At 52.2% G+C, this 27,475-nt stretch overlaps 1 protein-coding gene across 1 annotated transcript in view; it reads right to left on the bottom strand.

The window, feature by feature from the left end:
* Positions 1-27,475, bottom strand: part of LOC134336618 (unconventional myosin-XV-like) — a 315,256-nt gene that overhangs the window by 180,463 nt on the left and 107,318 nt on the right. The window contains exons 15-16 of the mRNA XM_063030961.1: positions 2,327-2,458; positions 1,736-1,861 (exon numbers count right to left, since the gene is read on the bottom strand). Of these exons, the coding sequence (XP_062887031.1) occupies positions 1,736-1,861; positions 2,327-2,458 (258 nt within the window). The remainder of the gene's footprint in view (positions 1-1,735; positions 1,862-2,326; positions 2,459-27,475) is intronic.

Raw genomic sequence — 27,475 nt, 5'->3', positions numbered from 1 at the left:
CACCTTGGGTGTGCCTCGGCTTACTGTTTTGAACAGTCAAAAACAGCTTTACCCAGTAACCGGTGACATACTAGTCATTGTTCTCTAAAGATAGGCAAAGGCTCAAACAGGGAACTATCTGATCTTGCAGAAGCAGCTCAAGGTATAGCTAAATATGGGAAGTATAGTGTAAGGGCTAGAATGTTCTGGAGAAAAGGGGAAGGGTCCGAATGAGGAACTGATGGGCTAGCTTTGGCTTAAAATAATTATAACCAACTGACCAATGATTATCTTACATCTCATTGTATCTTAGCATGTGATTGAAATGATTTTAATATTGTCTAAACTTGTAATCGTAAGATTTCCTGCTACCTGATCAATGTTATAAATTGTGGAGAACTGTGTAATTCGGGGGCAGTTTCTGGACTGGCTCTTTTGGGAGATCAGTCTGTAACTTCCCCCATAGCATGCTATGAGTAAAGAATAAAGGTTTGAAAAAGAATAACGTGTGTTAGTGTTTTTGTGGTACTTTGTCTTTGCATCGGTCGGTCCAGTACGACACTGCCTCCAGTGCATCCTGGGAATTACCTGGCGTGAGCGGGTGCCTCACACTGAAATACTTGTAAAGACCAACTGCAGAAGTATTGAGGCCATGATCACCCAGCGTCAGCTGCAGTGGCTGGGGAACGTGATAAGGATGCCCCCATGTCAGCTACCCCACAGAGTGTTATACTGCCAGCTACATCATGGTCGACGCTCAGCTGGAGGGCCGAAGAAGCGCTATAAGGATCAGATGAAGAATGCTTTAAGGAAGTGCAACATCAGACCCGAGGACCTGGAGGATGTTGCTGCTGACCGTACCACTTGGCGAGAGCTGTGTAGGGACAGGGTTCGTATTCTGGAGATGGAAAGAACAACCAGAAGACAGCCAGGAGAAATGCATCCATGGTCGCCACCATTACCACATATGTATGTCCCACCTGCAACAGAGCTTGTGGGTCCAGGATAGGACTGTATAGTCATCAAAGATCTCACCGTTAAAGGAGTGGACATCGTCATTGGATTTCGATAGACAACCGAAGACACGTGTGGGACAGTGTTGAGGGAGTGTAACTGTGTATCTACATGTGTGGGACAGTGTTGAGGGAGTGTTACTGTGTATCTACATGTGTGGGACCGTGTTGACCGAGTGTTACTGTGTATCTACATGTGTGGGACAGTGTTGAGGGAGTGTTACTGTGTATCTACATGTGTGGGACAGTGTTGAGGGAGTGTTACTGTGTTTCTACAAGTGTGGGACAGTGTTGAGGGAGTGTTACTGTGTTTCTACATGTGTGGGACAGTGTTGAGGGAGTGTTACTGTGTATCATCATGTGTGGGACAGTGTTGAGGGAGTGTTACTGTGTATCTACACGTGTGGGACAGTGTTGAGGGAGTGTTACCGTGTATCTACACGTGTGGGACAGTGTTGAGGGAGTGTTACCGTGTATCTACATGTGTGGGACAGTGTTGAGGGAGTGTTACTGTGTTTCTACATGTGTGGGACAGTGTTGAGGGAGTGTTACTGTGTTTCTACATGTGTGGGACAGTGTTGCGGGTGGGTTACTGAGTATCTACCTGTGTGGTTTAATGTTCAGGGATCTTCAGTCTGTATCTATCCTGTAAGGTGAAATATTGAGGGAACTTTTGCTCCACATGTACTCTGTGTATTCAATATCCCCTGGTCCTTCAGCTTTCCAGCAATGCTCTCACTCACCTGGTAGGTTACTGCACCAGCATAATGTCTGACTGTGAAGGCTGGCAGAGGCACCCTGGGCTTTTCATACCAAGGGTTGTTGTTATGTTGATAATGGCATTTCTGAAGAAAAGTGTGATCTGTTGCCTGAAAGGAAAAGCATAAATCAGTTATGTTTCATTGCAGGTTTCCTAAAAACATGGAGAAATACAGGAGTAAACAGGCCCTTCGGCCTATCAGGTATATGCTGACCACCAGCCACCTATTTACACAACTCCTGCATCTATTCTCCCCAAATTCCCATCAGTTCTTCCCAGTTTTACCACTCATTTACAGTTATCAATTAATCTGCTGACCTGCACACTTTTGGAATATAGAAGGAAATCGGAGCATTTGGAAGAAACCAACGCAGTCGCGGAGAAGCAGTCAGCACCCGGACCTGTGGAGCTGTGATGCAGTGGCTCTGCTGACTGCAGCCTGGTGCTGTTGGCAACGATATCCCACCCGTGTGCCCATGGGACAACCTGTCTCTCCTCACTGAATCACCACACCCCAGCCTGAGAGAGGCTACAGCTGTGGAGGGGTACAGGTTGGTCACAAAGTCTCTCTGACCTGTGGCAGGCTCGTTTGATCGTCCAGAATGCGAAGAATTCCATTTGGCTTGGCTGCGATGAGGTTTAAACAGCTCAGTCTATCCGAGACAGGAATGAAAGCCCAACTGATCTGTTCCCGAGAGTACTCCTCCTGTGGGACAAGAAAGGAGAGAGTTACAGTAAATATCTTAAATGCTTTTTGGCAGATTAGCAGCGTTTGAATCTGATGAGATTCAGTAACAATTCTGCATCCTGATTTAGTTATAAAAGTATCTACTATGATTTAGAGTTATAGAACCACAGGTGGTCACAGCATAGAAGGAGACTGTTCATTTCCTATCTCATCTTGGTGACTGCCCAAAACGGATCTAAATCCTCATCCTTCGTCCTTACCTGAACATGTTGAGCTTCTGTGAAGGATGGAATATTCTCCATTCCTAAGACATTCCTCTCAAGCCCTCTCTTAATGACATTTTCAGTTTCATTTCCTTGCCCTTAATATTCACCCAGTCACAATCCTTCATCATTCTAACAAATTCCCTCCTTTGGAAATAGGCCCAGGATCTCCATTCAGTATCAACAAGTAAGGACAGGGTTTGACATCACTGGTATCGTCGGCTGGAACAGGAGGTGACAGAATCGGGGAGTGGAGTGGAATGGTGTGAATAGGACTGGAGTGGGTGAGGTGCAATGAGACAGGGTGCAGTGTGGGGTGAGATGGTGTGATTTTGAGGGATGACACAGATGTGATGGATCAAGTGTTGAAGGAGAGCGATGGGTTTGAGAAGAAGTGGTGGAGGCTGCAGTGGGATATAGATTAGATGGTGTAGATCAGGAGTTTTCAAGCTTTTTTATGCCATGTCCCCTTATCACCAGGTTGGGAATACCTGGTGTAGACTCCTGTGGTTCCCAAGGTGGGTGATATTACCCCCCTGGGATGGTGGGAGTTTCTAAGGGGGCAATAAAGATAAAAGGGGTGGTGGAGGGGTGATCAGTAGCAAGGGGGTAGTTGAGGGATTACAGGGTTAATTTAAGAAATGAAGTACGTATTCTAAGCATTTGATTTTCATCATTGATTACAATGATTGCATAATCAACAATGAAGCTGCTCTCCATTGTGCGCTCAGTGGAAGAACAAACTGGACCAGGCCAACATCTATAAATCTACAGTCATGCTACTCAGGGACTTGGGCCATATATTTTTTCTTCTTCTTTGGGACTGTTTTTCTGAAATGGTAACCACATGTTCTCTTTGTGCTATGTGCTGTTGGTAATACATACGTTTTTACACCTTGTCCCAGAGAAACACTGTTTCATTTGGCCATATTCATGTATGGTTGAATGACAATTAAACTTGAACTTGTAATCACCTCATCTCTTGTTAACCCCCCTCTGTTCTCTTAGACTTTGCTTATAGTTGTTGAACAGCAATGTGGCACTTCTGTGTTTAATGTATCATGAGAAATCCGGACTGAAGAAATCGTATAATTTCCAGGCCCAGTCCAGCATTATTGCCATTCAATACTGTTCAATAGTGTTCGCCAGTATAGTTCCCATTGTACAGTGTTGGCCAGTATAGTTCCCATACACTAATCACACAGTGTGGCAATTCCTGTGAATTAGGGTATGGTGTTCAATAAGATAAAGTTACAAATTTGTGCTTTTGAATCGTGTCTACTATATTTCTCAAGCTCATGGCCAACCGAGCTATCTCTGTACCTTCAGGCAGTGTCAAGTTTTGCCTGAGCAATTATGATGTCATAATCTTCCCCTTTATTGATTGCAATGCTTGAGGTTGAACTTAAACAATTGGCGATTGTCCATGGTCAATCAAAACAAAAGTGTTAGAAGAAGTCCGACTGACAAAGTAGTGTGGAGTATCTGAAAGATGGATTTATACCAGCACCAAGCAACCAACAGCAGCCAAAGTTGTCTATTGTGGGAAAAAAGTTTTTTCAAATGAGGCAATGAAATGAAAAACAAAGATGAGGTACAAAGGTAAGCGAGCCAGGAATATAAAAGGAGGGTAGTAAAAGCTTCTTTAGGTATGTGAAGAGCAAAAAAATTAGTTAAGACCAAAGATGGGCCCTTGAAGACAGAAGCGGGTGAATTTATTATGGGGAACAAGGAATGGCAGACGAGTTGAACAGGTACTTTGGATCTGTCTTCACTAGGGAAGACACAAACAATCTCCCAGATGTAATAGTGGCCAGAGGACCTAGGGTAACGGAGGAACTGAAGGAAATTTGCATTAGACAGAAAATGGTGTTGGGTAAACTGATGGGTCTGAAGGCTGATAAATCCCCAGGGCCTGATGGTCTGCATCCCAGGGTACTTAAGGAGGTGGCTCTAGAAATCGTGGGCGCATTGGTAATCATTTTCCAATGCTCTATAGATTCAGGATCAGTTCCTGCGGATTGGAGGGTAGCTACTGTTATCCCACTTTTTAAGAAAGGAGGGAGAGAGAAAACAGGCAATTATAGACCAGTTAGTCTGACATCAGTGGTGGGGAAGATGCTGGAGTCAATTATAAAAGATGAAATAGCAGCATATTTGGATAGCAGTAGCAGGATAGGTCCGAGTCAGTATGGATTTACGAAGGGGAAATCATGCTTGACTAATCTTCTGGAATTTTTTGAGGATGCAACTATGAAAATGGACATGGGAAAGCCAGTGGATGTAGTGTACCTGGACTTTCAGAAAGCCTTTGATAAGGTCCCACATAGGAGGTTAGTGGGCAAAATTAGAGCACATGGTATTGGGGCTAGGGTACTGACAAGGATAGAAAATTGGTTGGCAGACAGGAAACAAAGAGTAGGAATTAACAGGTCCTTTTCAGAATGGCAGGCAATGACTAGTGGGGTATCACAAGGCTCAGTGCTGGGACCGCAGCTATTTACAATATACAGTAATAATTTAGATGAAGGGATTAAAAGTAACATTAGCAAATTTGCAGATGACACAAAGCTGGGTGACAGTGTGAAAAGTGAGGAGAATGTTATGAGAATGCAGGGTGACTTGGACAGGTTGGGTGAGTAGGCAGATGCATGGCAGATGCAGTTTAATGTGGATAAATATGAGGTTATCCACTTTGTTGGCAAGAACAGAAAGGCAGATTACTCTCTGAATGGTGTCAAGTTAGGAATAGGGGAAGAACAGCGAGATCTGGGTGTCCTTGTTCATCAGTCACTGAAAGTAAGCATACAGGTACGGCAGGCAGTGAAGAAAGCTCATGGCATGTTGGCCTTCATAACAAGGGGAGTTGAGTATAGGAGCAAAGAGGTCCTTCTGCAGTTGTACAAGGCCCTGGTGATACCACACCTGGAGTATTGTGTACAATTCTGGTCTCCAAATTTGAGGAAGGACATTCTTGCTATGGAGGGAGTGCAGCTTTGGTTCACTGGGTTAATTCCAGGGATGGCGGGAATGTCATATGTTGAAAGATTGGAGTGACTGGGCTTGTATACACTGGAATTTAGAAGATGAGAGGGGATCTGATTGAAACATATAAGATTATTAAGGGATTGGACACACTAGAGGCAGGAAACATGTTCCCGATGTTGGGTGAATCCAGAACCAGAGGCCACAGTTTAAGAATAAGGGGTAGACCATTTAAAATGGAGTTGAGGAAAAACTTTTTCACACAGAGGGTTGAGGATCTGTGGAATGCTCTGCCTCAGAAGGCAGTGGAGGTCAATTCTCTGGATTCTTTCAAGAAAGAGTTAGATAGAGCTCTTAAAAATAGCGGAGTCAAGGGATATGGGGAGAAGGCAGGAACAGGGTACTGATTGTGAATGATCAGCCATGATCACAGGGAATGGCGGTGCTGGCTCGAAGGGCTGAATGGCCTACTCGTGCACCTATTGTCTATTGTCTATTGAAACTGTTCAGGCTCCTTGAATACTTGAGGAGAAAGCACTTTGAGAAAGCAAATGGCTTATTTTTAGTTATTTTGTAAAAACTTTCAGAAATGGAAAGCACTTCAAAACATATTTGCCAACACTTCACTACAAAACTGTGATGGTCTGTGTGCTTCATACAACATTTCATTGCTCATTGCTAAATCTGTAAAGTCCCATACCATTGGAGAAGAACTGATTCTGCCAGCTGTAAGAGAGGTTCTGAGTACTGTTTTGCATAAGTCACCAGACCAAATAATTAAGGCAATTCTGCTCAGTAACAACTCTGTTAAAAGATTAATCGGTGAAATTACTGAGAATGTGGAAGACACATTGTGCCACATACTTAAGACAGCAGAATTTGCTCTATAGTTGGATGAGTCAACTTTGCCAGGCAACAAATCTTTGCTTCTTGGTTATGTTCACTTCATAAAAGATGAAAACGTGGTTCAAGAGTTGTTGAGAAATAGAAGGGGTTGTTGAGTAATTTTTCAAAGAGAAGGACATTCCCTTCACCAGCACTCTTGCTCATGCAACAGATGAGGCACCATCAATGACAGGACAATGGCCATTCTGTGGTTATTACTTTCTTGAAAAAGTTATATCCAACACAGTTATTGGTCACTGTGTAATTCAGTCATCTTGTCTCGAAAAAAAACCCAAGTGATCAGCTGCACAAGTCATTCATTACTGTTATTACTGAGGTAAATAGAATCAAGCCCCATGCTCTCAATTCTTGACTATTTCAAGAGCTTTGTATTAAGAATTATGAACAGTTTGAACACCTGCTGTTGCCTCAGAAGTCAGATAGCTCTCAAAAGGAAACTGCTTGAGACACTTTGATGTATTTTTGAAACTGTGATAGAATTCTCGAAGACTTACAGTTGAAATCGGAAGTTTACATACACCTTAGCCAAATACATTTAAATTCAGTTTTTCACAATTCTTGACATTTAATCCTAGAAAACATTCCCTGTCTTGGGTCAGTTAGGATCACTACTTTATTTTAAGAATGTGAAATGTCAGAATAATAGTAGAGAGAATGATTTATTTCAGCTTTTATTTCTTTCATCACTTTCCCAGTGACTCAGAAGTTTGCATACCCTTTGTTACTATTTGGTGGCATTGCCTTTAAATTGTTTAACTTGGGTCAAACGTTTTGGATAGCCTTCCACAAGCTTCTCACAGTAAGTTGCTGGAATTTTGTTCCATTCCTCCAGACAGAACTGAGTCAGGTTTGTAGGCCTCCTTGCTCGCACACGCTTTTTCAGTTCTGCCCACAAATTTTCTATCGGATTGAGGTCAGGGCTTTGTGATGGCCACTCCAATACCTTGACTTTGTTGTCCTTAAGCAATTTTGCCACAACTTCGGAGGTATGCTTGAAGCAGGTAACTGGGTGTCTGTCAGGAGAAGGTAGGGAAGTGGACAGTCAGTGCAGAGCACCCCTGTGGTCATTCCCCTCAGTAATAAGTATGCCACTTTGGATACTATTGATGGGGTATCTACTGGGGTAACACACAGCAATCAGGTCTCTGGCCCTGAGACTGGGGTTGGAGCTCAGAAGGGAAGCAGAGCAGAACACTGAGCTAGTGATAGGGATTCCATTGTTAGAGAAGTAGACACGAGATTCTGCAGACGTGATAGAGACACCCGGACGGTGTGTTGCCTCCCAGGTGCCAGGGTTAGCAGACATCCCACCTCTCCCGGAAGTTCCAGGAGTCTCCCGCATATTGATAGCGGCTCCCTGATGCCCGGAAATTATATACAATATCCCGGAAATCAATTTTTTTTTGAGAGCGAGGGGGAGAGCAGGAGCGAGAGTGAGCATCCTGATTGGTCTCTCTTCGTGCTAAGTAGACCTACCAAGTTTTCTCTGTGGGCGGGCTTTATGGTCGACCTCAAAAATAATGACTTTTGCTCGCTGCACTGTTTGCAACAGTGACTTTTCTATTGCCCATGGTGGGTTAAAATGTAAACGACATGTTGAGGTGAGTTTAACAGGTGTCATTCATTCATTACCGTAGCTAACGTTATTTAAACTAGCTCTATTGATGTCCTACGTGATGAGGCCAAACTCCCTGTAGACTTGCTTAAAGTTGTAATAGAATAAGCATGATAATATAATATAATATAAGTACATATTTTAATGTCACATTTTCTACATATACCCAACTTGGTTTACAGATTAAGCAAAATCACTAAACAAAGTATTACATACACGCTTGGAGGTCGACCGGAGGGGGGATATGGGGTTGCGGGGGGCAGGGGTGCTACCTCCCTGAAATGAGTTTGTGCAGTGTGGGATATCTGGGTTAGGGACATCTCAGATCGAGTCCACAGCATTCTAAAGGGGGAGGGTGAACCGCCAGAAGTCTTGCTATGTACTAGCATGAATGACAGAAGTAGGAAAACTGAGGAGATCCTGAAGAGAGAATTAAGGGAGCTAGGTAGGAAACTAGAAAGCAGGACCTCCAGGCTAGTAATGTCTGGATTGCTGCCTTTGCCATGCACCAGTGAGGATAAGAATAGGATGATTGGGCAGATGAATGTGTGACCGAGGAACTGGTACAAGAGGCAGGGTTTCAGATTCTGGATCATTGGGAACTCGTTTGGGAAAGGTATGTCCTGTACAAAAGGGATGGGTTACATCTGAACCTGAGGGGGAGCAATATCCCTGTGGGCATGTTTGCTAGAACTACTGGGGAGAGTTTAAACTAATTTGGCAGGGGGATGGGAAACTGAGTGATGGGCAGTTGGCAGACAAGCACAGACGGTGTGTAGTGAGACTGTCAGGAAGAACAGGCAGATGATAAGGTAAAATAGCACTCAGTGGAATGAGTTGCAGTGTAACGGGGGACAAAATCGAAAAGTGTGTCGATTACAGGATTGAAGGTGTTATCTTTGAATGCACACAGTATACGAAATAAGGTTGATGATCTTGTAGCGCAGTTGGAGATTAACAGGGGTGACATTGCAGGCATCACTGAGTCGTGGCTGAAAGAAGATTATAGTTGACAGTTTAACGTCCAAGGAAACTCATTGTATGGAAAGGATAGGCAGGAAGGCAGAGGGGGTGGCATTGCTCTGTTGGTAAAAACTGAAATCAAATCCTTGGAAAGAGATGACACAGGATCAGAAAATGTAGAGTTGCTGTGGGTAGAGTGAAGGAACTTCAAGAATAAAATAGCCCTGATGGGAGCTATATACAGGCCTCCAAATAACAGCCAGGATGTAGGCTACAAATTACAATGGGAGGTAGAAAATGCTTTTCAAAAGGGCAATGTTACAATAGTCTCGGGGGATTTCAATATGCAGGTAGATTGGGAAAATCAGGTTGGTGCTGATTTCCTATCCCAAGAGAGTGAATTTGAAGAATGCCTACAAGATGGCTTTTTAGAGCAGCTTGTGATTGAATCCACTAGGGGATCAGTTATTCTGGATTGATCATTGTGTAATGAGCCGGATTTGATCAGAGAGCTTAAGGACAAGAAACCCTTAAGAGACAGTGATCATAATATAATAGAACTCACCCTGCAATTTGAGAGGGAGAAGCAAAAGTCAAATGTATTAATATCACAGTGGAGTACAGGGAATTACAGAGATATGAGAGAAGAGCTGGCCAAAGTTGATAGGAAGGGAACACTAGCAGGGATGATGGCAGAACAGCATTAGCTGAAGTTTCTGGGAGCACTTTGGAAGGTGCAGAATAGGGGCACCTCAAAGAAGAAGTATTCTAAAGGCAGGATGACACAACCATGATAAGGAAAGTCAGAACCAACATAAAAGCAGAAGAGAGAACATATAACAGAGCAAAATTTAATGGGAAGATAGAGGATTGGGAAGCTTTTAAAAAATAACAAAAGGCAACTAAAAAAACCATGAGGTCCAAACCGATGAAATATGAAGACAAGCTGGCTAATAATATCAAGGAGGATACCAAAAGTTATTTTGGATAGAAAAGTGTAAAAGAGAAGCAAGAGTAGATATCGGGATGCTGGGAAGGTAGTAATGTGGGACAAGGAAACTGTGGACAAACTGAATAAGTATTTTACATCAGTTTTCACTGTGTCGGGGGGAAGAAGTGAGTGCAATTGCTATTACTGGGGAGAAGGTGCATAGGTAGCTGACAGGTCTGAAGTCAACTGGACTAGATGGACTATACCCAAGGGTTCTGAAAGAGGTAGCTGAAGAGATTGTGGGGCATTAATAATGATCTTTCAAGAGTCACCAGATTCTGGTATGGTGCCAGAGGACTGGAACATTGAAAATGTCACTCCACTCTTCAACAAGAGAGGGAGACAGAATAGAGGAAATTATAGGCTAGTGGTTGGAAAGGTGTTGGAGTTGATTGTTAAGGATGAGGTTTCAGGGTACTTGGAGGCACATGATAAATGGGACAAAGTCAGCATGGTTTTCTTAGCAGAAAATCTTGCCTGAATAAATCTGTTGGAATTCTTTGAGGAAATAACAATGGGGATAGACAAGGGAGAATTGGTGGATGTTGTATACTTGGATTTTCAAAAGAAAAGTATATGGTCATGTACTGTGGTAGAAGGAATAAAAACAAAGACTATTTTCTAAATGGGGAGAAATAAAACCTCATGCAGGATCCCCTAAAGGTTAATTTGCAGGTTGAATCATTGGTGAGGAAGGCGTTTGCAATGTTAGCATTCATTTCAAGAGGATTAGAATATAAAAGCAAGGCTTTGGAAGGAACTAATGAGGCTTGGCCTATTGTGAGCACTTTTGGGCCCTTTATCTACAAAAGGTTCTGCTGAGATTGGAGAGGGTTCAAAGAAGGTTCACATAAGGGTGCAACCTCAGAACAGAGGGATATGCATTGAGAAAGAGGTGAGGAGGAATTTCCTTAACTAGTGGGTGGTGAATCATTTGAATTGTTGCCACAGGCGGCTATGGAGGCCTGAGCAATGGATATATTTAAAGTGGAGGTTGATAGATTCTTGATAAGTCAGAGCGTGAAATGCTACGGGGAGAAATGAGGGAACTGGGACTGAGAGGAAATAGATCAGTCATGATCAAATAGAAGAGTAAATGCTATGGGTTGAATGGCCTATTTCTGCTCCATTGTCTCAAGGTTTCATCAATCAAAATTCTTTATAGTTTTTATGTAATGACTGCAAAGTGAGGGAGAGCTGAGGATATGGTCAGGGAACAAAGGGGCTGGAACAAAAAAGATTGGGAATCACACTTTTAAGTTGTAGAATGTAGTAAAGATTGAGTAGGTGTGGTCAGAGTCGGGGTGTTGGGGACGCGGTCAGAGTGGGGCTGTGGGTGACGTGGTCAGAGTGGGGCTGTGTGTGGGTGATGTGGTCAGAGTGGGGTTGTGGCTGATGTGGTCAGAGTGAGGGTGTGTGTGGGTGATGTGGTCAGAGTGGGGGTGTGTGTGGGTGACGTGGTCAGAGTGGGGTGTGTGTGACGTGGTCAGAGTGGGGCTGTGTGTGGGTGACGTGGTCAGAGTGGGGTTGTGGGTGATGTGGTCAGAGTGAGGGTGTGTGTGTGTGATGTGGTCAGAGTGGGGGTGTGTGTGACGTGCTCAGAGTGGGGATGTGTGTGTGTGATGTGGTCAGAGTGGGGATGTGGGTGATGTGGTCAGAGTGGGGGTGTGGGTGAGTGACGTGTCAGAGTGGGGGGTCTGTGTGTGTGACGTGGTCAGAGTGGGGATGGGCATGGGTGACGTGGTCAGAGTGGGTGCGTGTGATGTGGTCAGAGTGGGGATGTGTGTGGGTAACGTGGTCAGAGTGGGTGTGTGTGGGTGACGTGGTCAGAGTGGGGATGTGTGTGTGTGTGACGTGGTCAGAGTGGGGGTGTGGGTGATGTGGTCAGAGTGGGGATGTGTGTGTGTGTGACGTGGTCAGAGTGGGGGTGTGGGTGATGTGGTCAGAGTGGGGATGTGTGTGGGTGACGTCGTCCGAGTGGGGGTGCGTGTGGATGATGTGGTCAGAGAGGGAGTGTGTGTGGTGACGTGGTCAGAGTGGGGGTGTGTGTGGGTGACGTGGTCAGAGAGGGGGTGTGTGTGGTGTGGTGACGCGATCAGAGTGGGGATGTGTGTGGGTGACGTGGTCAGTGTGGGCGTGTGTGTGTGTGATGTGGTCAGAGTGGGGGGGTGTGTGTGTGTGACGTGGTCAGAGTGGGTGTGTGTGTGTGTGTGTGTGTGATCAGAGTGGGTGTGTGTGTGACGTGGTCAGAGTGGAGGTGTGTGGGTGACGTGTTCAGCATGGGGGTGTGTATGTGTGACGTGGTCAGAGTTCGGGTGTGTGTGGTTGACGTGGTCACAGTGGGGGTGTGTGTGTGTGTGTGACGTGGTCACAGTGGGGGTGTGGGTGTGTGACGAGGTCAGAGTGGGTGTGTGTGTGGGTGATGTGGTCAGAGTGGGTGTGTGTGTGTGTGAGACGTGGTCACAGTGGGGGTGTGGGTGTGTGACGAGGTCAGAGTGGGTGTGTGTGTGGGTGATGTGGTCAGAGTGGGTGTGTGTGTGTGACGTGGTCAGAGTGGGGGTGTATGTGTGTGTGACGTGGTCAGAGTGGGGATGTGTGTGGGTGACGTGGTCAGGGTGGGGATGTGTGGGTGACGTGGTCAGTGTGGGGGTGTGTGTGGGTGTGATGTGGTCAGAGTAGGGGTGTGTGGGTGGGTGATGCGGTCAGAGTGGGTGTGGGTGGGTGAAGTGGTCAGAGTGGGGTTGTGGGTGATGTGGTCAGAGTGGGTTTGTGTGTGGGTGGGTGATGCGGTCAGAGTGGGGGTGTGTGTGTGGGTGATGCGGTCAGAGTGGGTGTGTGTGGGTGGGTGATGCGGTCAGAGTGGGGTTCTGTGTGTGTGTGATGTGGTCAGAGTGGGTGTGTGTGTGTGTGTGACGTGGTCAGAGTGGTGGTGTGTGTGTGTGATGTGGTCAGAGTGGGTGTGTGTGTGTGTGTGACGTGGTCAGAGTGGTGGTGTGGGTGTGTGTGATGTGGTCAGAGTGGGGGTGTGTGGGTGTGTGACGTGGTCACAGTGGGGGTGTATGTGTGTGACGTGGTCAGAGTGGGGGTGTGTGTGTGACGTGGTCAGAGTGGGGATGTGTGTGACGCGGTCAGAGTGGGGGTGTGTGTGTGTGTGTGTTGTGGTCAGAGTGTGGGTGTGGGTGATGTAGTCAGAGTGGGGGTGTGTGTATGGGTGATGTGGTCAGAGTGGGAGTGTGTGGGTGACTTGCTCAGAATGGGTGTGTGTGTGTGATGCGGTCAGAGTGGGGTTGTGTGTGTGGGTGATGCGGTCAGAGTAGGGGTGTGTGGGTGGGTGATGCAGTCAGAGTGGGGGTGTGTGGGTGGGTGAAGTGGTCAGAGTGGGGGTGTGTGTGTGTGGGTGATGTGGTCAGAGTGGGGTTGTGTGTGTGTGTGATGCGGTCAGAGTGGGGGTGTGTGTGTGATGTGGTCAGAGTGGGTGTGTGTGTGTGTGACGTGGTCAGAGAGGGGGTGTGGGTGTGTGTGATGTGGTCAGGGTGGGGTTGTGGGTGATGTGGTCAGAGTGGGTGTGTGGGGGATGTGGTCAGGGTGGGGTTGTGGATGATGTGGTCAGAGTAGGGGGGTGTGTGTATGTGTGATGTGGTCAGAGTGGGGGTGTGGGGGATGTGGTCAGAGTGGGGGTGTGTGGGTGTGTGACGTGGTCAGAGTGGGGGTGTATGTGTGTGACGAGGTCAGAGTGGGGGTGTGTGTGTGACGTGGTCAGAGTGGGGATGTGTGTGACGCGGTCAGAGTGGGGGTGTGTGTGTGATGTGGTCAGAGTGGGGGTGTGTGTGTGGGTGATGTTTTCAGAGTGGGAGTGTGTGGGTGACGTGGTCAGAATGGGTGTGTGTGTGTGATGCGGTCAGAGTGGGGTTGTGTGTGTGTGAGATGTGGTCAGAGTGGGGGTGTGTGGGTGGGTGATGCGGTCAGAGTGGGGTTGTGGGTGATATGGTCAGAGTGGGGGTGTGGGGGATGTGGTCAGAGTGGGGGTGTGTGGGTGTGTGACGTGGTCACAGTGGGGGTGTATGTGTGTGACGTGGTCAGAGTTGGGGTGTGTGTGTGACGTGGTCAGAGTGGGGATGTGTGTGACGCGGTCAGAGTGGGGGTGTGTGTGTGTGTGTGTGTTGTGGTCAGAGTGTGGGTGTGTGTGTGACGTGGTCAGAGTGGGGGTGTGGGTGAGTGACGTGCTCAGAGTGGGGGTGTGGGTGATGTGGTCAGAGTGGGGGTGTGTGTATGGGTGATGTGGTCAGAGTGGGAGTGTGTGGGTGACGTGGTCAGAATGGGTGTGTGTGTGTGATGCGGTCAGAGTGGGGGTGTGTGTGGGTGATGTGGTCAGAGTGGGGGTGTGTGGGTGGGTGATGCGGTCAGAGTGGGTGTGGGTGGGTGAAGTGGTCAGAGTGGGGTTGTGGGTGATATGGTCAGAGTGGGGTTGTGTGTGTGTGGGTGATGTGGTCAGACTGTGGGTGTGTGTGTGATGTGGTCAGAGTGGGGGTGTGTGTGGATGAAGTGGTCAGAGTGGGGATGTGTGTGGGTGACGTGGTCAGAGTGGGGATGTGTGTGACGTGGTCAGAGTGGGGGTGTGTGTGTGACGCGGTCAGAGTGGGGGTGTGTGTGTGTGTGTTGTGGTCAGACTGTGTGTGTGTGTGTGATGTGGTCAGGGTGGGGATGTGTGTGACGCGGTCAGAGTGGGGGTGTGTGTGTGTGTGATGCGGTCAGAGTAGGGGTGTGTGGGTGGGTGATGCAGTCAGAGTGGGGGTGTGTGGGTGGGTGAAGTGGTCAGAGTGGGGGTGTGTGTGTGTGGGTGATGTGGTCAGAGTGGGGTTGTGTGTGTGTGTGATGTGGTCAGAGTGGGGGTGTGTGTGTGATGTGGTAAGAGTGGGTGTGTGTGTGTGTGTGACGTGGTCAGAGAGGGGGTGTGGGTGTGTGTGATGTGGTCAGGGTGGGGTTGTGGGTGATGTGGTCAGAGTGGGTGTGTGGGGGATGTGGTCAGGGTGGGGTTGTGGATGATGTGGTCAGAGTAGGGGGGTGTGTGTATGTGTGATGTGGTCAGAGTGGGGGTGTGGGGGATGTGGTCAGAGTGGGGGTGTGTGGGTGTGTGACGTGGTCAGAGTGGGGGTGTATGTGTGTGACGTGGTCAGAGTGGGGGTGTGTGTGTGACGTGGTCAGAGTGGGGATGTGTGTGACGCGGTCAGAGTGGGGGTGTGTGTGTGTGTGTGTTGTGGTCAGAGTGTGGGTGTGTGTGTGATGTGGTCAGAGTGGGGGTGTGTGTGTGTGTGTGATGTGGTCAGAGTGGGAGTGTGTGGGTGACGTGGTCAGAATGGGTGTGTGTGTGTGATGCGGTCAGAGTGGGGTTGTGTGTGTGTGAGATGTGGTCAGAGTGGGGATGTATGGGTGGGTGATGCGGTCAGAGTGGGTGTGGGTGGGTGAAGTGGTCAGAGTGGGGTTGTGGGTGATATGGTCAGAGTGGGGTTGTGTGTGTGTGTGTGTTGTGGTCAGAGTGTGGGTGTGTGTGTGATGTGGTCAGAGTGGGGGTGTGTGTATGGGTGATGTGGTCAGAGTGGGTGTGTGTGTGTGTGACGTGGTCAGAATGGGTGTGTGTGTGTGATGCGGTCAGAGTGGGGCTGTGTGTGTGTGAGATGTGGTCAGAGTGGGGGTGTGTGGGTGGGTGATGCGGTCAGAGTGGGTGTGGGTGGGTGACGTGTCAGAGTGGGGGTGTGTGTGGGTGACGTGGTCAGAGTGGGGGTGTGGGTGAGTGTGACGTGGTCAGAGTGGGGGTGTGTGTGTGTGTTGTGGTCAGAGTGTGGGTGTGATGTGGTCAGAGTGGGGATGTGTGTGACGCGGTCAGAGTGGGTGTGTGTGTGTGTGTGACGTGGTCAGAGTGGGGGTGTGGGTGATGTAGTCAGAGTGGGGGTGTGTGTGTGGGTGATGTGGTCAGAGTGGGAGTGTGTGGGTGAAGTGGTCAGAATGGGTGTGTGTGTGTGATGCGGTCAGAGTGGGGTTGTGTGTGTGTGTGATGTGGTCAGAGTGGGGGTGTGTGGGTGGGTGATGCGGTCAGAGTGGGTGTGGGTGGGTGACGTGGTCAGAGTGGGGGTGTGGGTGGGTGATGTGGTCAGAGTGGGGGTGTGTGTGTGTGTGATGTGGTCAGAGTGGGGGTGTGTGTGTGTGTGTGATGTGGTCAGAGTGGGGGTGTGGGTGATGTGGTCAGAGTGGGGGTTGTGTGTGTGTGTGACGTGGTCAGAGTGGGGGTGTGTGTGTGTGTGATGTGGTCAGAGTGGGGTTGTGGGTGATGTGGTCAGAGTGGGGGTGTATGTGGGTGGGTGACGTGGTCAGAGTGGGGGTGTATGTGGGTGGGTGATGTGGTCAGAGTGGTTGTGTGTGTGTGAGATGTGGTCAGAGTGGGGGTGTGTGGGTGGGTGATGCGGTCAGAGTGGGTGTGGGTGGGTGACGTGGTCAGAGTGGGGGTGTGTGTGGGTGACGTGGTCAGAGTGGGGGTGTGGGTGAGTGTGACGTGGTCAGAGTGGGGGTGTGTGTGTGTGTGTTGTGGTCAGAGTGTGGGTGTGTGTGATGTGGTCAGAGTGGGGGTGTGGGTGAGTGTGACGTGGTCAGAGTGGGGGTGTATGTGTGTGATGTGGTCAGAGTGGGGTTGTGTGTGTGTGTGATGTGGTCAGAGTGGGGGTGTGTGGGTGGGTGATGCGGTCAGAGTGGGTGTGTGTGTGTGGGTGACGTGGTCAGAGTGGGGGTGTGTGTGGGTGACGTGGTCAGAGTGGGGGTGTGGGTGGGTGAAGTGGTCAGAGTGGGGGTGTGGGTGAGTGACGTGGTCAGAGTGTGGTTGTGGATGATGTGGTCAGAGTGGGGTTGTGTGTGTGTGTGATGTGGTCAGAGTGGGGTTGTGTGTGTGTGTGATGTGGTCAGAGTGGGGGTGTGTGTGTGTGTGATGTGGTCAGAGTGGGGTTGTGTGTGTGTGTGATGTGGTCAGAGTGGGGTTGTGGGTGATGTGGTCAGAGTGGGGGTGTATGTGGGTGGGTGATGTGGTCAGAGTGGTTGTGTGTGTGTGTGATGTGGTCAGAGTGGGGGTGTGTATGTGGGTGATGTGGTCAGAGTGGGGGTGTGGGTGATGTGGTCAGAGTGGGGTTGTGTGTGTGTGTGACGTGGTCAGAGTGGGGGTGTGTGTGTGTGTGATGTGGTCAGAGTGGGGTTGTGGGTGATGTGGTCAGAGTGGGGGTGTGTGTGGGTGGGTGACGTGGTCAGAGTGGGGGTGTGGGTCACGTGGTCAGAGTGGGGGTGTGTGTGTGTGTGTGTGTGACGTGGTCAGAGTGGGTGTGGGTGGGTGATGTGTCAGAGTGGGGGTGTCTGTGGGTGATGTGGTCAGAGTGGGGGTGTGTGGGTGGGTGATGCGGTCAGAGTGGGTGTGTGTGTGTGTGACGTGGTCAGAGTGGGGGTGTGGGTGTGCGACGTGGTCAGAGTGGGGATGTGGGTGACGTGGTCAGAGTGGGGGTGTGTGGGTGGGTGATGCGGTCAGAGTGGGGTTGTGTGTGTGTGTGTGATGTGGTCAGAGTGGGGGTGTGTGTGTGTGATGTGGTCAGAGTGGGGTTGTGTGTGTGTGTGATGTGGTCAGAGTGGGGGTGTGTGGGTGGGTGATGCGGTCAGAGTGGGTGTGTGTGTGTGTGTGATGTGGTCAGAGTGGGGGTGTGTGGGTGGGTGATGCGGTCAGAGTGGGTGTGTGTGTGTGGGTGATGTGGTCAGAGTGGGGGTGTGTGTGTGTGATGTGGTCAGAGTGGGGGTGTGTGGGTGGGTGATGTGGTCAGAGTGGGTGTGTGTGGGTGGGTGATGTGGTCAGAGTGGGGGTGTGTGTGTCTGATGTGGTCAGAGTGGGGGTGTGTGTGATGTGGTCAGAGTGGGAGTGTGTGTGTGACGTGGTCAGAGAGGGGGTGTGGGTGTGTGTGATGTGGTCAGGGTGGGGTTGTGGGTGATGTGGTCAGAGTGGGTGTGTGGGGGATGTGGTCAGGGTAGGGTTGTGGATGATGTGGTCAGAGTGGGGGGGTGTGTGTGTGGGTGATGTGGTCAGAGTGGTGGTGTGTGTGTGTGTGTGACGTGGTCAGAGTGGTGGTGTGGGTGTGTGTGATGTGGTCAGAGTGGGGGTGTGGGGGATGTGGTCAGAGTGGGGGTGTGTGGGTGTGTGACGTGGTCACAGTGGGGGTGTATGTGTGTGACGTGGTCAGAGTGGGGGTGTGTGTATGACGTGGTCAGAGTGGGGATGTGTGTGACGCGGTCAGAGTGGTTGTGTGTCTGTGTGATGTGGTCAGAGTGGGGGTGTGTATGTGGGTGATGTGGTCAGAGTGGGGGTGTGGGTGATGTGGTCAGAGTGGGTGTGTGTGTGTGTGTGACGTGGTCAGAGTGGGGGTGTGTGTGTGTATGATGTGGTCAGAGTGGGGTTGTGGGTGATGTGGTCAGAGTGGGGGTGTATGTGGTGGGTGACGTGGTCAGAGTGGGGGTGTGGGTCACGTGGTCAGAGTGGGTGTGTGTGTGTGTGTGTGTGTGTGACGTGGTCAGAGTGGGTGTGGGTGGGTGATGTGTCAGAGTGGGGGGTGTGTGTGGGTGATGTGGTCAGAGTGGGTGTGTGTGTGTGTGACGTGGTCAGAGAGGGTGTGGGTGGGTGATGTGTCAGAGTGGGGGTGTGTGTGGGTGATGTGGTCAGAGTGGGGGTGTGTGGGTGGGTGATGCGGTCAGAGTGGGTGTGTGTGTGTGTGACGTGGTCAGAGAGGGGGTGTGGGTGTGTGTGATGTGGTCAGGGTGGGGTTGTGGATGATGTGATCAGAGTGGGTGTGTGGGGGATGTGGTCAGAGTGGGGGTGTGGGTGTGCGACGTGGTCAGAGTGGGGATGTGTGTGACGTGGTCAGAGTGGGGGTGTGCGTGTGATGTGGTCAGAGTGGGGTTTTGTGTGTGGGTGATGTGGTCAGAGTAGGGGTGTGTGGGTGGGTGATGCGGTCAGAGTGGGTGTGGGTGGGTGAAGTGGTCAGAGTGGGGTTGTGGGTGATATGGTCAGAGTGGGGTTGTGTGTGTGTGTGTGATGTGGTCAGAGTGTGGGTGTGTGTGTGATGTGGTCAGAGTGGGGGTGTGTGTGGATGAAGTGGTCAGAGTGGGGATGTGTGTGGGTGACGTGGTCAGAGTGGGGATGTGTGTGACGTGGTCAGAGTGGGGGTGTGTGGGTGACGTGGTCAGAATGGGTGTGTGTGTGTGACGCGGTCAGAGTGGGGGTGTGTGTGTGTGTGTTGTGGTCAGACTGTGGGTGTGTGTGTGATGTGGTCAGGGTGGGGATGTGTGTGACGCGGTCAGAGTGGGGGTGTGTGTGTGTGTGTGATGTGGTCAGAGTGGGAGTGTGTGGGTGACGTGGTCAGAATGGGTGTGTGTGTGTGATGCGGTCAGAGTGTTGTTGTGTGTATGTGAGATGTGGTCAGAGTGGGGGTGTGTGGGTGGGTGATGCGGTCAGAGTGGGTGTGGGTGGGTGAAGTGGTCAGAGTGGGGTTGTGGGTGATATGGTCAGAGTGGGGTTGTGTGTGTGTGGGTGATGTGGTCAGAGTGTGGGTGTGTGTGTGATGTGGTCAGAGTGGGGGTGTGTGTGGGTGACGTGGTCAGAGTGGGGATGTGTGTGACGTGGTCAGAGTGGGGGTGTGTGTGAAGCGGTCAGAGTGGGGGTGTGTGTGACGCGGTCAGAGTGGGGGTGTGTGTGTGTGTTGTGGTCAGACTGTGGGTGTGTGTGTGATGTGGTCAGAGTGGGAGTGTGTGGGTGACGTGGTCAGAATGGGTGTGTGTGTGTGATGCGGTCAGAGTGGGGTTGTGTGTGTGTGAGATGTGGTCAGAGTGGGGGTGTGTGGGTGGGTGATGTGGTCAGAGTGGGTGTGGGTGGGTGACGTGTCAGAGTGGGGGTTTTGTGTGGGTGACGTGGTCAGAGTGGGTGTGTGGGTGAGTGTGACGTGGTCAGAGTGGGGGTGTGTGTGTGTGTGTTGTGGTCAGAGTGTGGGTGTGTGTGTGATGTGGTCAGAGTGGGGATGTGTGTGACGCGGTCAGAGTGGGTGTGTGTGTGTGTGTGACGTGGTCAGAGTGGGGGTGTGGGTGATGTAGTCAGAGTGGGGGTGTGTGTGTGGGTGATGTGGTCAGAGTGGGAGTGTGTGGGTGAAGTGGTCAGAATGGGTGTGTGTGTGTGATGCGGTCAGAGTGGGGTTGTGTGTGTGTGTGATGTGGTCAGAGTGGGGGTGTGTGGGTGGGTGATGCGGTCAGAGTGGGTGTGGGTGGGTGACGTGTCAGAGTGGGGGTGTGTGTGGGTGACGTGGTCAGAGTGGGGGTGTGGGTGGGTGAAGTGGTCAGAGTGGGGGTGTGGGTGAGTGACGTGGTCAGAGTGTGGTTGTGGATGATGTGGTCAGAGTGGGGGTGTGTGTGTGTGATGTGGTCAGAGTGGGGTTGTGTGTGTGTGTGATGTGGTCAGAGTGGGGTTGTGGGTGATGTGGTCAGAGTGGGGGTGTATGTGGGTGGGTGATGTGGTCAGAGTGGTTGTGTGTGTGTGTGATGTGGTCAGAGTGGGGTTGTGTGTGTGTGTGACGTGGTCAGAGTGGGGGTGTGGGTGATGTGGTCAGAGTGGGGGTGTCTGTGGGTGGGTGACGTGGTCAGAGTGGGCGTGTGGGTCACGTGGTCAGAGTGGGGGTGTGTGTGTGTGTGTGTGTGACGTGGTCAGAGTGGGTGTGGGTGGGTGATGTGTCAGAGTGGGGGTGTCTGTGGGTGATGTGGTCAGAGTGGGGGTGTGTGGGTGGGTGATGCGGTCAGAGTGGGGTGTGTGTGTGTGTGTGTGATGTGGTCAGAGTGGGGATGTGGGTGACGTGGTCAGAGTGGGGGTGTGTGGGTGGGTGATGCGGTCAGAGTGGGGTTGTGTGTGTGTGTGTGATGTGGTCAGAGTGGGGGTGTGTGTGTGTGATGTGGTCAGAGTGGGGTTGTGTGTGCGTGTGATGTGGTCAGAGTGGGGGTGTGTGGGTGGGTGATGCGGTCAGAGTGTGTGTGTGTGTGTGTGTGATGTGGTCAGAGTGGGGGTGTGTGGGTGGGTGATGCGGTCAGAGTGGGTGTGTGTGTGTGGGTGATGTGGTCAGAGTGGGGGTGTGTGTGTGTGATGTGGTCAGAGTGGGGGTGTGTGGGTGGGTGATGTGGTCAGAGTGGGTGTGTGTGGGTGGGTGATGTGGTCAGAGTGGGGGTGTGTGTGTCTGATGTGGTCAGAGTGGGGGTGTGTGTGTGATGTGGTCAGAGTGGGAGTGTGTGTGTGACGTGGTCAGAGAGGGGGTGTGGGTGTGTGTGATGTGGTCAGGGTGGGGTTGTGGGTGATGTGGTCAGAGTGGGTGTGTGGGGGATGTGGTCAGGGTAGGGTTGTGGATGATGTGGTCAGAGTGGGGGGGTGTGTGTGTGGGTGATGTGGTCAGAGTGGTGGTGTGTGTGTGTGTGACGTGGTCAGAGTGGTGGTGTGGGTGTGTGTGATGTGGTCAGAGTGGGGGTGTGGGGGATGTGGTCAGAGTGGGGGTGTGTGGGTGTGTGACGTGGTCACAGTGGGGGTGTATGTGTGTGACGTGGTCAGAGTGGGGGTGTGTGTGTGACGTGGTCAGAGTGGGGATGTGTGTGACGCGGTCAGAGTGGTTGTGTGTCTGTGTGATGTGGTCAGAGTGGGGGTGTGTATGTGGGTGATGTGGTCAGAGTGGGGGTGTGGGTGATGTGGTCAGAGTGCGGTTGTGTGTGTGTGTGACGTGGTCAGAGTGGGGGTGTGTGTGTGTGATGTGGTCAGAGTGGGGTTGTGGGTGATGTGGTCAGAGTGGGGGTGTATGTGGTGGGTGACGTGGTCAGAGTGGGGGTGTGGGTCACGTGGTCAGAGTGGGTGTGTGTGTGTGTGTGTGTGACGTGGTCAGAGTGGGTGTGGGTGGGTGATGTGTCAGAGTGGGGGTGTGTGTGGGTGATGTGGTCAGAGTGGGTGTGTGTGTCTGTGACGTGGTCAGAGAGGGTGTGGGTGGGTGATGTGTCAGAGTGGGGGTCTGTGTGGGTGATGTGGTCAGAGTGGGGGTGTGTGGGTGGGTGATGCGGTCAGAGTGGGTGTGTGTGTGTGTGACGTGGTCAGAGTGGGGGTGTGTGTGGGTGATGTGGTCAGAGTGGGTGTGTGGGGGATGTGGTCAGAGTGGGGGTGTGGGTGTGCGACGTGGTCAGAGTGGGGATGTGTGTGACGTGGTCAGAGTGGGGGTGTGCGTGTGATGTGGTCAGAGTGGGGCTGTGTGTGTGGGTGATGTGGTCAGCGTGGGAGTGTGTGGGTGACGTGGTCAGAGTGGGGCTGTGTGTGTGGGTGATGCGGTCAGAGTGGGGGTGTGTGTGTGATGTGGTCAGAGTGGGGTTGTGTGTGTGTGTGATGTGGTCAGAGTGGGGGTGTGTGGGTGGGTGATGCGGTCAGAGTGGGTGTGTGTGTGTGGGTGATGTGGTCAGAGTGGGGTTGTGTGTGTGTGTGTGATGTGGTCACAGTGGGGGTGTGTGTGTGATGTGGTCAGAGTGGGAGTGTGTGTGTGACGTGGTCAGAGAGTGGGTGTGGGTGTGTGTGATGTGGTCAGGGTGGGGTTGTGGGTGATGTGGTCAGAGTGGGTGTGTGGGGGATGTGGTCAGGGTGGGGTTGTGGATGATGTGGTCAGAGTGGGGGTGTGTGTGTGTGTGTGATGTGGTCAGAGTGGAGGTGTGTGTGTGTGTGTGTGACGTGGTCAGAGTGGTGGTGTGGGTGTGTGTGATGTGGTCAGAGTGAGGGTGTGGGGGATGTGGTCAGAGTGGGGGTGTGTGGGTGTGTGACGTGGTCACAGTGGGGGTGTATGTGTGTGACGTGGTCAGAGTGGGGGTGTGTGGGTGTGTGACGTGGTCAGAGTGGGGGTGTGTGTGTGTGACGTGGTCAGAGTGGGGGTGTGTGTGTGTGTGACGTGGTCAGAGTGGGGATGTGTGTGACGCGGTCAGAGTGGGGGTGTGTGTGTGTGTGTGTGTTGTGGTCAGAGTGTGGGTGTGTGTGTGACGTGGTCAGAGTGGGGGTGTGGGTGAGTGACGTGCTCAGAGTGGGGGTGTGGGTGATGTGGTCAGAGTGGGGGTGTGTGTATGGGTGATGTGGTCAGAGTGGGAGTGTGTGGGTGACGTGGTCAGAATGGGTGTGTGTGTGTGATGCGGTCAGAGTGGGGTTTTGTGTGTGGGTGATGTGGTCAGAGTAGGGGTGTGTGGGTGGGTGATGCGGTCAGAGTGGGTGTGGGTGGGTGAAGTGGTCAGAGTGGGGTTGTGGGTGATGTGGTCAGAGTGGGGTTGTGTGTGGGTGGGTGATGCTGTCAGAGTGGGGGTGTGTGTGTGGGTGATGCGGTCAGAGTGGGTGTGTGTGGGTGGGTGATGCGGTCAGAGTGGGGTGTGTGTGTGTGTGTGATGTGGTCAGAGTAGGGGTGTGTGTGTGTGGGTGATGTGGTCAGAGTGGGGGTGTGGGTGATGTGGTCAGAGTGGGTGTGGGTGGGTGAAGTGGTCAGAGTGGGGTTGTGGGTGATGTGGTCAGAGTGGGGTTGTGTGTGGGTGGGTGATGCGGTCAGAGTGGGAGTGTGTGTGTGGGTGATGCGGTCAGAGTGGGTGTGTGTGGGTGGGTGATGCGGTCAGAGTGGGGTGTGTGTGTGTGTGTGAAGTGGTCAGAGTGGGGGTGTGTGTGTGTGGGTGAAGTGGTCAGAGTGGGGTTGTGGGTGATATGGTCAGAGTGGGGTTGTGTGTGTGTGGGTGATGTGGTCAGAGTGTGGGTGTGTGTGTGATGTGGTCAGAGTGGGGGTGTGTGTGGATGAAGTGGTCAGAGTGGGGATGTGTGTGGGTGACGTGGTCAGAGTGGGGATGTGTGTGACGTGGTCAGAGTGGGGGTGTGTGTGACACGGTCAGAGTGGGGATGTGTGTGTGTGTGTTGTGGTCAGACTGTGGGTGTGTGTGTGATGTGGTCAGAGTGGGAGTGTGTGGGTGACGTGGTCAGAATGGGTGTGTGTGTGTGATGCGGTCAGAGTGGGGTTGTGTGTGTGTGAGATGTGGTCAGAGTGGGGGTGTGTGGGTGGGTGATGCGGTCAGAGTGGGTGTGGGTGGGTGACGTGTCAGAGTGGGGGTGTGTGTGGGTGACGTGGTCAGAGTGGGGGTGTGGGTGTGTGTTGTGGTCAGAGTGGGGGTGTGGGTGTGTGATGTGGTCAGAGTGGGGATGTGTGTGACGCGGTCAGAGTGGGGGTGTGGGTGATGTAGTCAGAGTGGGGGTGTTTGTGGGTGGGTGACGTGGTCAGAGTGGTTGTGTGTGTGTGAGATGTGGTCAGAGAGGTGATGTGGGTGTGTGTGATGTTGTCAGGGTGGGGTGTGTGGGTGATGTGGTCAGAGTGGGGGTGTGTGTGGGTGGGTGACGTGGTCAGAGTGGGCGTGTGGGTCACGTAGTCAGAGTTGGGGTGTGGGTGGGTGATGTGGTCAGAGTGGGGGTGTGGGTGACGTGGTCAGAGTGGGGGTGTGTGTGTGTGATGTGGTCAGAGTGGGGTTGTGGGTGATGTGGTCAGAGTGGGCGTGTGGGTCACGTAGTCAGAGTGGGGGTGTGGGTGATGTGGTCAGAGTGGGGTTGTGTGTGTGTGTGATGTGGTCAGAGTGGGGGTGTGTGGGTGGGTGATGTGGTCAGAGTGGGGGTGTGGGTGATGTGGTCAGAGTGGGGGTGTGTGTGGGTGAAGTGGTCGGAGTGGGGTTGTGGGTGATGTGGTCAGAGTGGGGTGTGTGTGTGGGTGATGTGGTCAGAGTGGGGTTGTGTGTGTGTGTGATGTGGTCAGAGTGGGGGTGTGTGGGTGGGTGATGCGGTCAGAGTGGGGTTGTGGGTGACGTGTCAGAGTGGGGGTGTGTGTGGGTGACATGGTCAGAGTGGGGTTGTGTGTGTGTGTGATGTGGTCAGAGTGGGGGTGTGTATGTGGGTGATGTGGTCAGAGTGGGGGTATGGGTCACGTGGTCAGAGTGGGGTGTGTGTGTGGGTGAAGTGGTCAGAGTTGGGGTGTGTGTGTGTGATGTGGTCAGAGTGGGGGTGTGTGTGTGTGATGTGGTCAGAGTGGTTGTGTGTGTGTGTGATGTGGTCAGAGTGGGGGTGTGTGTGGGTGGGTGACGTGGTCAGAGTGGGGGTGTGGGTCACGTGGTCAGAGTGGGGGTGTGTGTGTGTGTGTGTGACGTGGTCAGAGTGGGGGTGTGGGTGATGTGGTCACAGTGGGGGTGTGTGTTTGTGTGTGACGTGGTCAGAGAGGTGGTGTGGGTGTGTGTGATGTGGTCAGGGTGGGGTTGTGGGTGATGTGGTCCGAGTGGGTGTGTGGGGGATGTGGTCAGAGTGGGGGTGTGTGTGTGTGACGTGGTCAGAGTGGGGATGTGTGTGACGTGGTCAGAGTGGGGGTGTGTGTGGGTGATGTGGTCAGAGTGGGTGTGTGGGGGATGTGGTCAGAGTGGGGGTGTGGGTCACGTGGTCAGAGTGGGGGTGTGGGTGATGTGGTCAGAGTGGGGGTGTGTGTGGGTGACGTGGTCAGAGTGGGGGTGTGGGTGATGTGGTCAGAGTGGGGGTGCGTGTGTGGGTGATGTGGTCAGAGTGGGGGTGTGTGTGTGGGTGATGTGGTCAGAGTGGGTGTGTGGGTGACGTGGTCAGAGTGGGGGTGTGTGGGTGGGTGATGTGGTCAGAGTGGGTGTGTGTCGGTGGGTGATGCGGTCAGAGTGGGTGTGTGTGTGTGTGATGCGGTCAGAGTGGGGTTGTGTGTGTGTGTGATGTGGTCAGAGTGGGTGTGTGTGTGTGTGACGTGGTCAGAGAGGGGGTGTGGGTGTGTGTGATGTGGTCAGGGTGGGGTTGTGGGTGATGTGGTCAGAGTGGGGTTGTGGGTGATGTGGTCAGAGTGGGGGTGTGTGTGGGTGGGTGACGTGGTCAGAGTGGGCGTGTGTGTGTGTGGGTGAGTGGTCAGAGTGGGGTGTGGGTGATGTGGTCAGAGTGGGGTGTGTGTGTGGTGATGTGGTCAGAGTGGGGTTGTGTGTGTGTGTGATGTGGTCAGAGTGGGGTTGTGTGTGTGGGTGATGTGGTCAGAGTGGGGGTGTGTGTGTGGGTGATGTGGTCAGAGTGGGAGTGTGTGGGTGACGTGGTCAGAGTGGGGGTGTGTGGGTGGGTGATGTGGTCAGAGTGGGGTGTGTGTGTGTGTGATGTGGTCAGAGTGGGGTTGTGTGTGTGTGTGATGTGGTCAGAGTGGGGGTGTGTGGGTGGGTGATGCGGTCAGAGTGGGTGTGTGTGTGTGGGTGATGTGGTCAGAGTGGGGTTGTGTGTGTGTGGGTGACATGGTCAGAGTGGGGTCGTGTGTGTGTGTGATGTGGTCAGAGTGGGGGTGTGTGGGTGATGTGGTCAGAGTGGGGGTGTGGGTGGGTGACGTGGTCAGAGTGGGCGTGTGGGTCACGTGGTCAGAGTGGGGTGTGTGTGTGGGTGACGTGGTCAGAGTGGGGGTGTGTGTGGGTGATGTGGTCAGAGTGGGTGTGTGTGGGTGGGTGATGCGGTCAGAGTGGGTGTGTGTGTGTGTGTGTGATGTGGTCAGAGTGGGTGTGTGTGTGTGTGACGTGGTCAGAGAGGTGGTGTGGGTGTGTGTGATGTGGTCAGAGTGGGGGTGTGGGGGATGTGGTCAGAGTGGGGGTGTGTGGGTGTGTGACGTGGTCAGAGTGGGGGTGTATGTGTGTGACGTGGTCAGAGTGGGGGTGTGTGTGTGTGTGACGTGGTCAGAGTGGGGATGTGTGTGACGTGGTCAGAGTGGGGGTGTGTGTGTGTGTGTGATGTGGTCAGAGTGGGGGTGTGTGTGTGTGTGATGTGGTCAGAGTGGGGGTGTGGGTGAGTGACGTGGTCAGAGTGGGGGTGTGGGTGATGTGGTCAGAGTGGGGGTGTGTGTATGGGTGATGTGGTCAGAGTGGGAGTGTGTGGGTGACGTGGTCAGAATGGGTGTGTGTGTGTGATGCGGTCAGAGTGGGGTTTTGTGTGTGGGTGATGTGGTCAGAGTAGGGGTGTGTGGGTGGGTGATGCGGTCAGAGTGGGGGTGTGGGTGGGTGAAGTGGTCAGAGTGGGGTTGTGGGTGATGTGGTCAGAGTGGGGGTGTGTGTGGGTGGGTGATGTGGTCAGAGTGGGGGTGTGTGTGTGGGTGATGCGGTCAGAGTGGGTGTGTGTGGGTGGGTGATGCGGTCAGAGTGGGGTGTGTGTGTGTGTGTGA

This window comes from Mobula hypostoma, chromosome 22 (assembly GCF_963921235.1).
Source record: "Mobula hypostoma chromosome 22, sMobHyp1.1, whole genome shotgun sequence".
Taxonomy (NCBI): Eukaryota; Metazoa; Chordata; class Chondrichthyes; order Myliobatiformes; family Myliobatidae; genus Mobula; species Mobula hypostoma.
This window is presented reverse-complemented; position numbering and strand designations above follow the sequence as displayed.